General features: G+C 32.7%; 1 protein-coding gene and 1 pseudogene across 2 annotated transcripts; both read left to right on the forward strand.

The window, feature by feature from the left end:
* Positions 1 to 5,781: 5,781 nt before the first annotated feature.
* LOC107021455 (phosphatidylinositol transfer protein 1-like) lies at positions 5,782 to 12,192 on the forward strand. Of its 2 annotated transcripts, none has more exons than XM_015222123.2 (10): positions 5,782 to 6,120; positions 6,445 to 6,475; positions 6,555 to 6,703; positions 7,123 to 7,214; positions 7,333 to 7,340; positions 7,437 to 7,508; positions 7,666 to 7,833; positions 9,289 to 9,384; positions 10,057 to 10,179; positions 11,679 to 12,192. In XM_015222123.2, the coding sequence occupies exons 1-10, from the start codon at positions 6,101 to 6,103 to the stop codon at positions 11,757 to 11,759; spliced, it is 840 nt and encodes a 279-aa protein (XP_015077609.1). In that variant the 5' UTR covers positions 5,782 to 6,100; the 3' UTR covers positions 11,760 to 12,192. The 2 variants fall into 2 exon arrangements, with proteins under 2 accessions (XP_015077609.1, XP_027773557.1); XM_027917756.1 differs by having other exon boundaries at positions 5,782 to 5,982; positions 6,394 to 6,475.
* Positions 12,193 to 12,875: 683 nt separating this feature from the next.
* Positions 12,876 to 16,975, forward strand: LOC107020987 (annotated as a pseudogene).
* The last annotated feature ends 245 nt before the right edge of the window (positions 16,976 to 17,220 follow it).

The raw sequence follows: 17,220 nt of genomic DNA on the forward strand, positions 1-17,220 counted from the left end.
CAGTACTCTTTAGTTTTTGAGTGTTAAACAAGTTCTTTTCAATCATAATTTGTTCATATCTTCTTTTTAAGCATTTTGAATTATTAGTTATTTAACTTGGTCTTCATTTTCAAGTTATATGACAATATTTGACCTTGTTACAAAGTTAAAGAAAAAAATGAAGACTATTGAAATTTATAGTTCTAAATACTTATTGATCATTGTTGCTATAAATAATTTTGGTTAAGATAAAAGAGTATTTTAATGTTATTTTCAATATAGAAAAATGACAGTCATTTTGAGACGAACCAAAAATAAATATCTCACATATATCAAGACAAAGAATAATATTTTTATTTAGTTTCCAAAAATGTAAGTTTTATGATAAAATCTAAATAATCACAACATCCCAATAAATTCAACTCTTCAAATCCACACAATTTGGTACAAAGAAAGTACAAATTAGTTACGTGAGCTCACTTCCTAACAATCAATATATAACTTACTATATATGATACATGAAAAAGAAAAATTGGTTCAAGAAGGTACACGTAAACAAAAAATTCTATGTTAAAGTGTGTGATTAATTTATTTAAAAATCGGTAAGAAAATACATATTTTTATAAGTATTTAATTATGTCTTCTACACGTACCTTTATATTAGGGTCATTTTTTTTTGTAAAAACGTCTAAATCATCCCTTTTGATAATTAATGATGGTAAAACTTGTACACAATATATCTATATAATCTAATATCATATTCAACTGTGTGAATCAATCTCATGTGATAATTTGTTACGAAAATTGATTAACTTTAATCACTTAATATTGTTGTTTTTAACAATGTCAATCTAAATAAAATTAAAAGGTCGGAGTGGTTAATTGTAACGATCCGTTACGGTTGTTATGACTTGACCTGAATCAGAAAGCTTTTTGGATAGTAACTTAAAAATTCAAAGCTAGGCTAGTCTCATATAGAATCTGCACGAAGCGAGGTCTAGGGTCATCCGAGAATGAGTGGGATTGCAATGTCCAAGCTTGATTCAAGGTATTTTTATTGTAGTGTAATTGTAAATGTTTAATTGATTATGAATAATAAAAAATCAACACATTTCTTTTGTACACAGCTTGCAAATGGAGGATAACTTTGATTATAAATTCTCATTTCAATTGTTAGAAATAATGTGCACAAAAGTGAATTATTTTTTTCAAAAAAAAGGAAAATGGACCACGCGGCTTTGAGTTTTAAGTAAAGGATTTTTGAGCTTGAAACTTTGAGACTTCTAGTGTACAATAGAGAGACCTAAATTGTTGTTAAAAATGAGGAAAATGATATTTTTAATGTAAGTAGAAAAAATAATTTTGTAATGACATATTTCATAATATTTGTGTCTTTTCTGTTTTCCAATATATCTCATTCTCAACCTCACTCTTGCTAGTGTCAGCGGCTTTACAAGTTTTTGTTTTTAAAGCAAACACCCTAGCTCCTAAGCCTCCAAATTTAAGGGGGTCTATTTTCTTTAACAATGATAAATTAAATGTTTTTTTAAATTATTTTTAATCAAAATTGAGTACTATTCATAGAAAAATGAACTTTTCATATAAAAGGAAATAATAAATTAAATTGAAAAAAAATTACTGTCAAAAACCGATTATAAAAGAGTTATAAATAATTGTGTATTTTTAAATAAAAAAATAGACTATAAAACAATATTTGTTTTCATTCAAAGTGTAAGGTCATAATTTTGTTCTGGCTTTAGATCATTATTGTGCTTGAGCCACGTTCCATTCTAGACACCCAATATCAACCACCATTTCACCTCCTATAGTATTTATCTAAGTTATGCATAAATATTCTTAAATAATAATTTTGTTTATGCATCGAATATAAAGAAAAAATAAAAAGCTCACTTATCCAAGTCTGTTAGATTTAAAGTCCAAGTTAATTAGTGTATTATTTTTCTAAATAACTTTGACTATTTTCTACTTTATTATCATTATACAATTGTAGTATGGTATAGTCCTTTAATTAACGTAAGACTAAAAGAAGCAAGCGGAATTAGTGGACAACGCGCAATGATGAATATATGGAATTAATTATTTGTAGAAAAAATAGTACTAATCAAGTATTGGTGTTACTTATCTTCAAACCTTTTTTTTTTTTTTTATTGGTTAAAATAAGGATTTGGCAGCTGAAAATACCAAAATAGTAATTTAAATCTAATCAGATCTAACTCAACAAAAACAGATTTCGATCAGAATACATGATCAATTTTGTTTGAAGATTCTAATCCACCCAAGATCTGATGTAACGATAATAATTTGTTTTACAGCAGAATATAGGGTATCTACAATGGATCAAAATAAGCTTCACATACTAATCAATTATGAATTTTTTTTTTTGAAATTTAATCCAATAGTTATACACCTATGTTCATATAGGCTTAAACATGCATATCTTGATCGTTATGAAATGTTGATACATACAAGACGTTACTTAAGATGATTATAATTTAATATACCTATTTCCATATCACTTGTAAACCATCTAATTTCATCATCAATATTGTTAGACTCACACTTTGCAACAAGCAAGCCAGTAATACTTACTTCATAGTCCATAATTCTAAGTTACCTAACATGAAAAACAGTTTATATATAATAAAAAAAACTGTATTTCACATCTCTAAGTATATATATATATATGCACTAATCTACTAAATACATAATACATCAATATAAGAGTCATCAAAATGGACATAATTCATGGGGTCGGCTCAACCTAACCCGTTATTAGGGTAGAAATGAAATAGAATTTTTCAAACCCATTTAAAAATAGGATTTATTAGTCTTTGGCCCTTGAGGCTTGATTGTGGTCGGACCGACTTCGTCGCATGAGCCAAAACTATTTATTTAGGGATATGTTACAATAACTTCACTAGTATATGAGTTAATTACTTAAATGCATGTTATGTTGTAATATTATGATTTATGAATCTCGCCAGATCTTGATACGTCCGCATATATGTGTCATGAGATACATAGACTCAAAAGTAAGTTAATTTGTTATAGATACATTTTACTAAAATTGTTCACATGTATATAGGATAGATAGACAAATCCAGCACCCTTGCTCCCTTCCATCTCATTCAACAGTCTCTTATCTCGCTTGTGTATCTGGGATGCATCACATGATATACATGTTTCTCACGTATCTAGTACCCTGGATACATACTAATCACACTAGATCTTTTGCTAGTGTTGTTGAAATAACACCATTATTTGTTATATTTGATTTGAAAATCTTCTCATTTTCTTTATCTTATAGAATTATAAGTTTGAAAAGAAAAATAAAATAAAAAGAAGGGCTAGCCTGCCCCATCCCTCGACCCTCCTAGGATTGGGATGGGTTGAGCATCTCCAGACCCTTCCAAATAAAAGATCGGTCCGCCCTAGTCTATCAAATACCTTGGACCGGGTGGGATGTTGACCCTTTTTGACAACTCTAATCAATATCTCTTGACCTAAATAGTGAATTCCTTTTCTTACCTAACATTATACTTAATTTCGGTAAACTAATGAGAGTTGGTGAAACACACAATATATTAATTTAGTAATTTTTTTACAAAAAAGATATCCAAAGATTAATGCAGGCCAATTTTTTTTCTTTCTCTTTACTTGATCTTCCCTAAAGAATGACAAGAATGAGAATGATTGCTTAATTAAATAGAATCAAATACATATAGTCAACTATATTACTATAATATAGTCACTAACTAATCTTTCGTCTCAAATTATTTAGTTAAGTTTGTGTCACATTCAAATAGACAAAGATAATGATTTAAAAAGAAGATTTTTCCTCGTTTGAAGTATCTACGCCTAACAAAAGACTTACCAAATTCTTTCTAAGCCAAATTAATCAATCAACTAAATTTTTGAATGCATTTTATATCAACTCATGGTAGTTTTCATTACATGACTAAAAAAATATTTACGTACAATGTCATATTTCATGATTTGTAATATGGCTTATTAACATAATGACGATAAAAACTTGTTATCAAAGTAATCTCCATGGAATTATGAGTACATATTCCACAAGATATATAATACTTCATTCGTTTCATTTTAGTTGGTCTGCTTTTATTTTAGTCTGTTTAAAAATTAATTTTTCACGATACTTTTGAGCCTTTTTCGCAAATAAAATAATAATAATTAAAAAAAAGTTAACCCAATTAGCTCAACTAGATAATGAAACACATATACACAAAGAGAAGCTCGATAATACATGGCCATGGATGTTAAAGCAAAGATCAAGATGAATACGGAGTTGTTATTTCTACTAATATATAAGATGACGATTGAACATCCGATACATAGGTTATGGATAAAATCAATGCAAAAAAATAGGTAAAATTTTGGAGGAGGACCAAAAGTGTACCAATACTGGAAACAAAAGGAACTATTAGTTCCATGTGAAAACTCAATGATCAATTTGAGCCTTAGCCCAAAGAAGAGGGACTATTTTGATCCTTTTCTCCTATTGTAATAGTTCTGTACAACTTATGTGATTGTTATATTTACAAAAAAAATACGTGACACAAAAACTCATATTGCATGTCCAAACAAAACTTCAACTCTATCTCATGATTTCATATATCACATTGCCAAACAAAGACGTATGGAGCAATATGAAATCATTAGTCTCCGTTTGACGATATATGAAATCATGAGATGAAATCAGTGTTTGGACATGCGATTTCATTTGATTTCATCGCATGATTTCATATATCACATGACCAAACAAAGACGTTTGGACATGTGCTATGAAATCATGAGATGAAATCAAATCATACGATATATGAAATCATGAGATGTAATAAGCGTTTGGACGTGCAATTTCATGGTGATTTCATCTCATGATTTCATACTTTGAGGTGAAATCTCATATTCTCCAAAGATAATGATTTAAAAATGTCAAATATAAAAATTGACTCACAATTTTATTTTTTATAAAAACCCACATTTATATATCTACTAACCATTTATTTCATATGTAGATAAAACTTATAATCCATATTTTATTACTTTTCAAATATTTATATCTCATACCATTATTATTCTTACTAACATAAAAATTTATTACTTTTAATTCAAATCAATTTCTACGTCGTCATTTATATTTATCAAATTTATTATCTTTTATCAAATATATTACCAATCAAATTGACCAGTAAAAGACTCAAAACAATAATGTTGATTCATTTTTTCAATTATATAAATGAGAAATGTAAGTTCTAACATAAAAAAAATTATCGATACCATATACGTGCGAGAATTGTATAAAAAAACGAATATACCACAACTTTTGTTTAACTTTTTTTTAATCAAATCAAAACTTGATCAATAAAAATTGATTCTTTTTAAGAATATCTTTGTGACATTTTACTATGCAATTTTATAACTTTGGGTTTATTAGATAAGATTGTATAAAGAGATTTTAATAATTTTTCTAATTTATGAGATTTTTATATTTATAAAATATAAAAAGTTTAAATCGTACGTTCAAATAAAATTTGAATTTCATATCATAATTTCATACTACTTAATCGGCCTAAGAAAAACCAGATACTCCCCTTGTTTCAATTTCTATGATTTAATTTCCTTTTCAATAAATCTAAAAAATGAATATATTTTTATATTATGTAATAATTAAATATAAATATTTTATTTTATGACAAAAAATTTCGTTTTGGATTATAAAATTTTATATTCTTAAAACTCCCTGGCATTACATAATAAAAATGGGATAGAGAGACTAGAAACAAAAATGTCGTTGGGAATATCAAAGGACGGCCATTTTCTGCAGAAGAAAGAGTAGACGTTGTTTAAGAAGGACCGCCTCTCATCTTGTAGTCAAACGTGTCTCCTCATCACTTCACCTTTTCTTGAATCTTCTTCTACGCGTCTGCCACAACACCACCAATACTCTCTTTTCAATTTGTGGGTTCATATAAAATTCATACTTCCCCTGTTTTTTTTGACTTGTTTTGGCTTATTGGGTCACTGTTTTCAATTGCAACTTTTCATTCACTTTTGCTTGGGGTAATCAATAGTAGAAATGGTTCAGATTAAGGAATTGTATCCTTTAACCATGAAATTCTACCTATTATTCTTTGTATGTATGCTTGCATATTTATAATTATGCCTATCTATTAATAGGTGATTTTCTTGATGCTAGTCTTTTTTCGTAAGAGTATGACGTCCTTATGGTTTAGTTTTTAGTTTTTACACAACTTTTCTTTTGGTCAAAACGATTAGAAAAAAGGCAGGAGCTTTCTTTTCACACTTTATCAGTTACCTTAATAAGGATGAGTATTGGATTTTCATTTGAAGGCTGTTCTATTTTGTTAGTGTTCATTCCTTGACCAAATGACTTGTTTGTCAACTGGGGATTCTCTGAAGTCGAATTGTGATGCCCTTGTCATTGGAAGAGGTAGGCCAAACTGCACAACTTTTAGAGTAAACTGAATGCTTATTTTAGTGGATAAATTAATTTAGTACTTGAATTGCAGTACCAGGTAGCTCAGATGTACATGGTCATGAAAATGCAACAGGAAACCACCACAGGTGATGAAGGAGTGGAGGTTTTACAGAACAGACCATTTAGTGATGAGGAATTTGGAGAGGGCCAGTACACATCAAAGTTCTACCACTTGCAGAGGTAACTTCAGTTCAAACTTACTCATATTTGATTATAGCATTTGAATTGATAGAGTAAGCAGTCATGGTACTAATAGACAGTTATTATCTTATTGGTGTTTTAAATCAGTCAGAAACTGATTAGGTTTATGATTATTAAAGTTGATGGATTTTACACAAAAGAAGTTAACTACTTTGGACATGCTTTCTCTGGCATAAGAAAGGTTATTGTTATGTGTGTGGGTGGGTAGGGGTAAATCTTAACAATTGAATTTTATGAGGTTAAAAGTAGCTTTAGATTCTTAAGACATCATATATCTGCCAAAGATTTTTAACCTCCTAGAGAAATGTTTTGTATGGTTGACTTAACTTGTAAAGAGAGCAACTTTTTTGTATTTTAAAAGCTTGTAGTTTGAGACTTGATTCGCCTTATCATTGCAGCGAAGCGCCATCTTGGTTGACTACATTTGCACCAGCTGATGCCCTTGTGATGCAAGAGGAAGCCTGGAATGCATATCCTAAATGTCGATCAGGTTTATCTTCTTACTTGCAATTCATGTTCTTTTCTTGGTTAGTATCCAAGTCTTCCTTCTGCCTTCATACTAACCTATTTATTGGTTTCTGTCGAACATGTATAACCATCTGATGCAGTTGTTAAGGTAATTACGAGTGACATACACCGTCCCTAACTACCTCTGCATTGTAGAAGTCCAAAATGTGCAGTATTAAAATTTTCCATTGATTTCTTTTTGCAGTCACCATATTTTTCAAAGTTCTTTATGAGTATCGACACCATCCACAAAGCAGACAATGGGTACTCTGAGAATGTAAGTTCAATGTACTTGATCGTTGAGTCACAAGATGGTTCCAATAGCCATAAAATTGGAAATCATGCTAGTTTTTCATGCTTGAATAAGATCACTACTTCCAATGCCATCTGTCCTGTGGCTATCTTGCTATTGACTTGAGATAATTATGTGATAGGTGCATGGCCTGAGTGAGGACCAGCTGGCAGTTAGGCAGGTGGAATTTATTGATATTGCTTCAGCTGCCACTGATTATTGGAGTTACGTAGTTGGAAGAAACAATGTTGATTTATCTAATTTCCAATCAGCAAGATGTGGTCGTGGACCACTCTTGGAAGGCTGGCAGGTTTGTATACCTCCTCTTTTTTTATAGCAGAAGTGCATTATTACCCTCTCTGTTTCTTTTAGAAAGGTTCTTTTATTGACTTGGAGAAGGGATTGGACACCTTGATGTTCCTATTCTAACAGACTCTGTCAGCTTTCTTACTTCTGTTAATCTATTTATTGCTCCTCCAAGTCGGGTGTATTTATGGAGTCCAAGGTTACATAGTTCATAAAATAAGGATACCACCTTAAGAACCATAACTGGTCCCAATTGAAAAAAGTAAATACAGGATGATTATAGAGACCTTCTCTTCTTTAATTGATTTAGATTTTGTGCCCACAAAGGAAATGGGAATTGCTCTTGTAAAAGCTTCTAACATTAGGAGGCCATCACCCTCAATTTCTTTGAAAAATTAATGTTTTGTTGAGGAGAAGTGTAATAGAAGCAACTTGAATTCGAAATGGCTATTAGCGAAACTAGTTATAGTCCTGAAGTCAATGTAAATGCAGATCATTTATTACCATCAGTCGTAACCAAATACAAACTTCATATATACATTAATTATGAGTTAATTAATTTATAGTAGAGAACTCCCGCAAGACCTAAATAAAATGTTCGATTGAGAAGCTATTTTTCACTTTTGTCATTGTAAGATAAGAGGTTGTTGTGGTGTCTGAAGGTGTATTTTAGCTGTCAATGTGAAGCTCGAATACAGACTAGAAGAAACTAGGGGTTCGGATCCCAGCAGAGGCCCAAAAAAAGAAAAAGAAGGTGATCTCCTTACATCTATTTGTTAGGTGACAGTAATTTAGTACCTGTATTGGTGTGAGGATGCAGGTATGTGATGAGATAATCGAGTTGCGAATAAGCTGGACCAGAAAATACCTTTTTTGTAAAAAAAAAAAGAAGGATCAAGGGTTGTATGGGACAATAGGAGGAAATGTGGGGAAGTGATACAAGGAACGATTACTATAAGCTTTACAAAATCTAATTGTGGAAGTTATATATGAACTTAGACAGGCATCTTTCTCTTGGTGTCTCGAGCATTGTTTTAGTTTTTAGTGGCACATGAATGATTTTTACAGCCTAGGGGGGATTGGGAACGAGGTTATGCAACTTGCTTGTAGTGTTTTCCTTGTTGGAGCAAGGGGATCTGTATTTTGGGATGAAGGTTCGTATAGTCATGTATCAAAAACCAAAATTTAGAACTACAAACAAGTTGACAATCCATTTTGTACGAGGACCTGTAATGGCTGGATGTGGGTTTAGATGGAGGATATGGTGAATTTTCAACCAAAATAAGCCATTGTTTAATTGGAGAAGGGCTAAATATATTTCTGTTCTATCAGAAATAATTTAAATATACCCCTCGTTATACTTTGGTCTAACTAACAGAGAGACACGTTGACCATTGCCGAATGTGATTTCTACTCTTTGAGGTGAACTATTAACTCTAGTGTTTTTTGATATTGGCAGGACCACTGTAGTCCCGTTATGACAGCATACAAACTGGTGACCGTAGATGCTCCATACTGGGGGTTTGGGAGCAGATTGGAACAGGCTTTGATGGCGGTATAAATCTGGATACTTCATTGAATAATTTATATTGTCTGCTTGAAATGATTGCCGAGCATTAAATTTTTTAGGAACTTTAACACCATAATGTTCATAATTTTTGGGACACATTACACCAATATGGACTGATCTAATGAGTTAGTGACATGTAAAGTTTTTTCATGACATATTAAATTATTTGCTACGTCCTCAAAAGGAGGGAATACTATGTTCTTTTAAATCTATGCCTGCAAATAGCAAGTGGTTTCTATAATTATATATATTGACGCTGTCAAAGCTGTTTTCCTCTTCAAAACTGGTGTCTTTGACCTTTCAAGTTCTGAGCTTTGTATTGCTGGTCGAGTGGTCATACATGAGGAACTTCCTCAGAGGAAGGTTAAATATGTGTTGAAATCTAGTAGTATGCTTAGTTTTCAGATTTGAATGATCTATAGTGCATTCAATGGTTTTTTTGTGAAGATTGTCCAAGTTTGTGTCCCTAATGAGTAAAAAAGGAGAATAATTAATCGTTCAACTGAATCTGTTATGTGAATAACTCTTCTTTTTGTTTTCACAGTTTCTTATGAAGATATTGAAGTTCCTTTTTTTGATGATCCCCATCATCATGAACCATTTGCAATTAGATATGATTTTGCTCTTTTTAATTTTTCCTCTTTTTTATTTTCTTAGGGGGAAAGGTCACTTTTCCTAGAAAGCCATCGTAATTGCTTTGCCTGGATTGACGAATGGTTTGGGTTGACAGTAGAGGTGTTGCGTGAGTTGGAGCGACAGAGTGATTATGCATTGAATATGGTAAAGCAGATCTATACATATATATTCTCTTCTATAACTTGTTTGTTATGCTTCCATATCTGCTGTCAGATTTTATTTCTTTGTTTTATTACTCTTCTCTGTTTTCAGTTTATATTAGTAGAGCCACTTTTCCTTTAGTTTACATGACGTGATAAATCCCATCAACAGCCTCCTATTTGGTTAGAGTAACTATGTTTCTTGTACATTTTTTTTTCTGAGAAGGTAACAACTTGTATCTATTTTCAGAAAAAACAGAAACCCGCCACAACAAGTTACAGGTTTCCTAATTACAATTGAGGTGGAGTATCCAGAAGATCTTCAACCCTTCAAACAAAAATTTACAAATATCTTAAGACAGCGATAATTGATGTGTATAGATCTCTGAAGAAGTTAGGATTATCTAGATAGTGAAGGAAGTTCTATCAAACATTGTTGTTTATTTCGGAAGATTGCTCTATAAGTCCTTCTAGACAAAGGAATGAGTTTGAGCCTGTTTTCAGGTGTTAATAATCTTTAAGAAGCTACGATAAGATTAAAATTCTCGTCCACTTCTACTGAGTCTAACACAAAAAGAAATTAAATCCAAAAAAAAAACAAGGTGTAATCCTTGTAAAATTACGAGGGATGGTGTTAGAGAATATATTCACCTTTCTAATGCACTGGACTATTCCATCTGTTCAATAGTAAACATATGGTTTTCTACAAGTGAGTTCAGCCAATAAAATCATAAGGGGGGCTAAGTAAAGGGTCTTCTTTTGGCTCTTCCAACTATTTTCTCCATTAGCCATTGGTTTTTTCCCCTCTTAATTTTATGTAGTAGCAGAAAAGTGTAGTTTTGAAATCACTTTTTTTTAAGCGACAAGTGTGTGTGTGTGTTGCAGATTATTTTTTTGGAGAGGTAATTGTAGGTCAAACGTTTTACTTTCTAGTGGAGTTTTATAATCTAACTGCAAATTATAAAATATAATTAGTCGAATATGTGTTAACTTCAATGCACAACTAATCTGTAATTTAGTGGAATTAACTGAAGCACCAAAGATGAGCAGTGTCACAAGTATGGGTAATCAAAACGCTTTCTGACTGGAAGTTTGAGAGCTGAAAGTTGTTATGAGACAGGTGGGGTATGGGGAGAGTAGAATGTACGCAGACCTCGCCACCAACTTGTGGCGGTAGAGGACTGAAAGTTGTTATGAAGCTTTTAAAAAAAATAATTCTTGAGATTTATGAGACTGCAAATATACATTTATTAGTTCATATTTTTAACCAAAGAAACAAAAGTTATAGACAGAAATCTTTGTGCTGAAGGTTTCTTCCTTCAAACAGTTTGGTAGAACAGTTAAATATTTAATTTTACCTTCGCATACAAAAAGTAGCGGAATAGCCAGTTTTGAGTGTTTTGTCATGTTGATTAGAAAAAACTTGCACTTTTCATAAATATGAATTTTATGTGTTGTCCTGGAAATGTTGATGTTTTGTGACTTACAAGATTTTGTTGGCAGAAACTTGGCCGGCCTTGCTCGGCCGAGAGTTGGATGACACAAGAGGAATCTCCACTTGAAGGCGAAAAGTCTGCTGCATGAATGTGTGGTGTTCATATCTTTGTTTAACAGCTGTTGGTATGGTTTTCAGATTCGTATACGTGGAGTGGATCGCCTATCATAGAAGTTTATTGGCTTTACAGTGTAGTTTGTTGTGGCGATATGTATGCTGTCAGCAGTGCAGTTTGCTGCGGCAGTATGTATGCTGTCAGCTTGTACATGAAAAGGCAGGGACAGATGTTAATATTACCCACATGTAGCAAGGTTTTGTTTTCTGATGCTTCTATTCTTTTAGAGGTAAGATTAGGTAATAATGAAAGTTATGTAGAACTGGAGACACATTTTAGTGAATGTTAGTTAGCTTATTGATCATAAAGGCATGAAGTGTATATGATGATAGTTTAGAATTACAATTGAATTTTCGTGTACATTTTTTGGATTCATTTTTAGGGATCTTTGATCTTTACTTATTGCACTTCAATTTGTTTACAGTCTCAAATTATTTTTGGCTTCTTTATGATTCTAATTTTCGATACGGTATGTTTAAAGACTACAAGATTGAATGACAGTTTGGTGCATTTTACGTGTTTTAGTTTAAAATCACAAAATTTAGTTATTTTTTACGTTACCTGTGGGAATATCTTAGCTGCAAATGCAGAAAATTATGGTGTTTTGGAAGTACGGTAACTATTCATTTCTACCGCAAGGGTGAAGTTGGGTATAACATCCATTTGACTGATTACTTTTGGTAAATCTGAGAGTTCTCTGTGTAGTGGAAACCTGATGTGATATTTGGAGAGTTCAGAGTTCACATAAATATGCTCTATTGTTAACTATCTTGCAAATACTAACTTGAAATAGAGCTGACTTATCGACGGATTGGATGAATAATTATACTTAATTCCTTAGTCGTTAGTCAAATCAATAAGCAGTGCGAACTCAACAAGATTGGGGGCATCAAATCTTAAAGAGAGGTCCTCATATTTTGTTTCTTTAGTCGTTTTAATAATTTTTTTTCTTGAATTCACTTGCCAACAAGTTTTAATAATTCACTTTGTATATATCGTCCAAATTAAAATTATAAATTTTGTCATGCTTATTCTTCGAATATATTTTTGCATACCTGGATCAAAAAATTTAAACCTTTTTCACCCTTTACAATAAAACCAGCAACCAGCCCAGCCCATCAACAGCACCGTCCAAAGCAAATGAAATCTTCGTGGTGGCCCAAGAAACGTAGCAGCAAACCCGAGATCCGCCTTTAAAACTCCTTCCACATTAGGGTTTTGCTCACTTCAGTATATTTAGCTTCGCAGCTCCTCAACCCTCCAGCTGCAGCAGGCGAGACAACTTCGTTCGGTCATCATGGGGTAGTCTCCTTTCCTTTTCTCTTGTAAAGTATATCTAGTAACGTCATACTTCATCGTGTTGAGAATGTTGTGAGACAACAAGGGAATGTATCGAATAATCCAGTGAGCTGAGAAAGTTAGATATATGTGTTTGAACCTTGACGCTTCGGTGTGGATGTGTAGTCCATCTTGGCAAAACAGTTGAGCCCTCTCTCTTGAGGGCAATGAGTTGTTTTGAATGCTAATGGACTCAGATTAAATGTCTCTCTAAACTGTACTGGGCTCCTCAAGCTCTGTGGGGTTACAGATCAGTAGAGAAGAAACATTTAACTAATGAAACCCCTTTTCTCCATGCAAAAATTACTCTATTATTAACAGTTACTGCAAAAATAGACTATGGATTTGTTCTTATGTTTTCTAATGCCTCTGTCTAAATATGAGGTTTCGAGTCTTGTCATACTTAACTATTTGGGGAAACTGATTACATTTGACATCAAAAGTTTAATTGGAAACTCAATGTGTAAAATTAGAACTTTGTAATTATAGATTTTGCATTGCTGAAAAAAGTATACTTATGGGTATAAATTTAAAATGTGTTACCCTGCTATTTTGTGTGGGTGCGTAATTCCTTAGTCTATCTTGGCAAAGCAGTTGAGTCCTCTCGAGGGCAATGAGTTGTTTTGAATGCTAATGGACTCAGATCAAATGTCTCTCTAAACTGTTCTGGGCTCATCAAGCTCCGTAGGGTTACAGATCAGTAGAGAAGAAACATCTAGCTAATAAATTGAAAACTAATGTGTAAAATTGGAACTTCGTAATTATTGCTAGTTTTGCATTGTTGAGGAAAGTAAAATTATGGGTATAAATTTTAAACGAGTTACCCTGCTATTCTGTGTGTGCGCGTAATTCCTTAGTCCATCTTGGCAAAGCAGTTGAGTCCTCTTGAGGGCAATGAGTTGTTTTGAATGCTAATGGACTCAAATCAAATGTCTCTCAACTGTTCTTGGCTCCTAAGCTCCGTGGGGTTGCAGATCAATAGATAAGAAACATCTAGCGACTGAAACCACCCTTACTTCAAGCAGAAATTACCCTTATGTCTTGTAGCTATGCAAAGAAAAAGGACATTCATCGAGTACAAAAATTATGAGTAATTGGCTTTGTTCTTCTGTTTTGGTGTGCTTGTGTCTAAATAAAATGTCTCGCGTCCTGACATACTTAGAAGTTTTGGAAAACTAACTACATTTGACATTAAAAGGGCTTAGTTTAGAATGAGATCAACATTTGAGCTCAATTGAATAAGCATTGCTGTAGAAACAAGCACTTGAGAAAATGTTTGGTTTGATATTAGGTCATACAAAATAGTTGTATTGCTAAATTGGAAATGCGATGTGTAAAATATAAATTTTTGATTCGAGCTATTTTTGCATCACTAAAAATTTTAACTTATGGGGATAAAATTTGAACTTGTCACCTGGATGTTCTATGTGAATGTGTAATTCCTCAGTCCATCTTGGCAAAGTAGTTGAGTCCTCTCGAGGGCAATGAATTGTTTTGAATGCTAATGGACTCAGATCAAATGTCTCTCTAAACTGTTCTGGACTTCTCAAGCTCCGTGGGGTTACAGATCAGTAGAGAAGAAACATCTAGATAATGAAACCCCCTTCCTCCATGCATAAAAACTCTACTTCTTGTAGCAATGCAAAAAAAGATATTTAGCAATTATAAGAATAATGAGAAATTGGGTTTGTTCTTTGTTTTCTTGTGCTTGTGTCCAAGTATAAGGTCTTGAGCCTTGTCATACTTAATAATTTGGGGAAACTATTCACATTTGACTCAAAAGGCTTTACTTCATGATGAGATCAACATTCAAACTTAATTAAATAAGCATTCCATTATAAATAGAAAATGATTGGTTTGGTATTTGGCCATTTCTCAATGTCTAAACTAGTAACTTTGTAATGTTAGCTAGTTTTTCATTACCGGGAAAAGTTCAATCTTTGTAATTCTAGCTACTTTTGCATTACTGAGAGAAGTTCAATTATGGAGGATAAATTTCAAATTTGTGGATGTGTAATTCCTCAGTCCTTCTTGGCAAAGCAGTTGAGTCCTTTTGAGGTGCAATGAATTATTTTGAATGCTAATGGACTCAGATGAAATGTCTCTCTAAACTGTTCTGTGCTCGTCATGATTTGTTGGGTTACAGATCAGTGGAGAAGAAACATCTAAACTATTCTCTCCCCAAACAAAAAAAAACTCTATTTCTTATTAGCTCTTAGTGTTTAATATGCCATTAGTAGGCACTCACCGAGTATAAAGATTAGAGTACTTGGCTTTGTTCTTATGTTTTCTTGTGCCTGTGTAGACAGTTTGGTGAACTACTACATTTGACATCAAAAAGGCTTTTTGTTCATAATGAGATTTACCTACGATAGAACTTTTTTCAATAAAAATTTCTTCTCCATTATAATTATTAATTAAAATTATACAAGTCTGAGTATATGTGAACCTCCCAAGAGAAAATCCAATTAAAATAGCACATAGTAAAATGATTGGTAGTTTGCACTTTTGAAGTAGGAATTTAATATGTATAAGAGACTTTGTGATTCTGACAAGTTCTGCTTCACTGGAATATGTTAGATCTATGGGGATATGTTTAAAACTTGTTATCTGGAGGCTCTATTTGAATGCATGATCCTCTAGTCCATCATGGCAGAGTAGTTGAGGCTCCTTGAGGGCAATGAATTGCTTTGAGTGCTAATGGACTTTAAACAAATGTCACTCTTAACTGTTCTGTGCTCTCAAGCTCCATGCGGTTACTGATCAGATGAAACATATAAGAGAGATTTTGCAAGTTAAAATTGATAGTTATGAACATCTTGTTATATGCTGTTGATTTTCTGTGTATCTATCAAGTGTGGTATCCCCCCATTGGTTGGCCAAATGTCAAGATTTCCCTTTTTTTGGCCACATCAAAACTTATGTTGTACCACTTTAATGCAGGAAGACACGTGGAATGGGAGCTGGTCGTAAACTAAAGTCCCACCGTTGGAGGCAGAGGTGGGCGGACAAGTCTTACAAGAAGTCTCATCTTGGTAATGAATGGAAAAAGCCCTTTGCAGGATCATCTCACGCCAAGGGGATTGTTCTTGAGAAAGTGTATGACCAATTTTGCTTTCCATTTTTAAAATTATTTGCTTATCCATCTGTTTGTGAGTTTGGTTTAATAGACATAATGTTATCTGAATGAACTGCAGTGGTATTGAAGCTAAACAGCCTAACTCTGCCATTTGAAAGTGTGCTCGAGTTCAGTTGATAAAGAATGGGAAGAAGATTGCTGCTCTTATACGGTACCCAATGATGGTTGTTTGAACTACATTGAAGAGAATGTATGTCTTTCTGTCATTGCAAATGTCTTTTTTGTTTTAATTTCCTATATAGTATTATTTAATGTTGAATAAATCTCATCTGATTGTTTCTAGGATGAGGTGTTAATTGCTGGATTTGGTCGTAAAGGACATGCTCTGGGAGATATTCCTGGTGTTAGGTTCAAGGTCGTGAAGGTGTCTGGTGTGTCATTTTTGGCTCTCTTCAAAGAGAAGAAAAGATCTTAATTATCACTTTCTGGTCAAATGCAAGTGTGTTCTGAATTAATTTTTGTTAGGATACAAAACACCATTTTCTTTTCTTTTTCCCTATTTTTCAACTAGTATACTTTGTCCATGAATATATCCAGGACATTTGTTTCACCTTCCGAAAATGAATGTTAAGTGGAATTTTGGATGAAGCTGTTGGAAGTTGAAAGCAATTGGTTTTCTATCCCAGTGTAAGAGTTTCTTTTTTGAATTTATTGTGCAAGTGTCCTCTTAATACGCTGTTGTTCGGAGCATATAAAGTATCAGTATTTGCATATTTTTCTTGGATACCTAAGTAAGAGGCATACCGAACACTTTTTTTATTCAAGCAGGAGGTATGGACTTCCATTTTCCAGCAAGACTAGTTCAAATCTTAGATTATTTTTTGGGAAAAGGGTCAAAAATACCCTTCAATTTTAGTATATTCCTGTCGTGAAAATAAAGTTATTTATACTCTCGCCGTTATCAATTTTACTATTTATATCCTCAATAGACGAAAAATCCAAATTTAACTCAAATTAG

Source organism: Solanum pennellii, chromosome 6, assembly GCF_001406875.1.
Source record: "Solanum pennellii chromosome 6, SPENNV200".
Classification (NCBI taxonomy): Eukaryota; Viridiplantae; Streptophyta; class Magnoliopsida; order Solanales; family Solanaceae; genus Solanum; species Solanum pennellii.

Excerpts from the sequence above, each read along its gene's own strand:
- LOC107021455 (XM_015222123.2), top strand. The coding sequence starts at position 6,101 with ATGGTTCAGATTAAGGAATT. Across the intron at positions 6,704-7,122 it reads AAGTTCTACCACTTGCAGAG|CGAAGCGCCATCTTGGTTGA; the intron begins GTAACTTCAGTT and ends TTATCATTGCAG. Across the intron at positions 7,834-9,288 it reads CACTCTTGGAAGGCTGGCAG|GACCACTGTAGTCCCGTTAT; the intron begins GTTTGTATACCT and ends TGATATTGGCAG.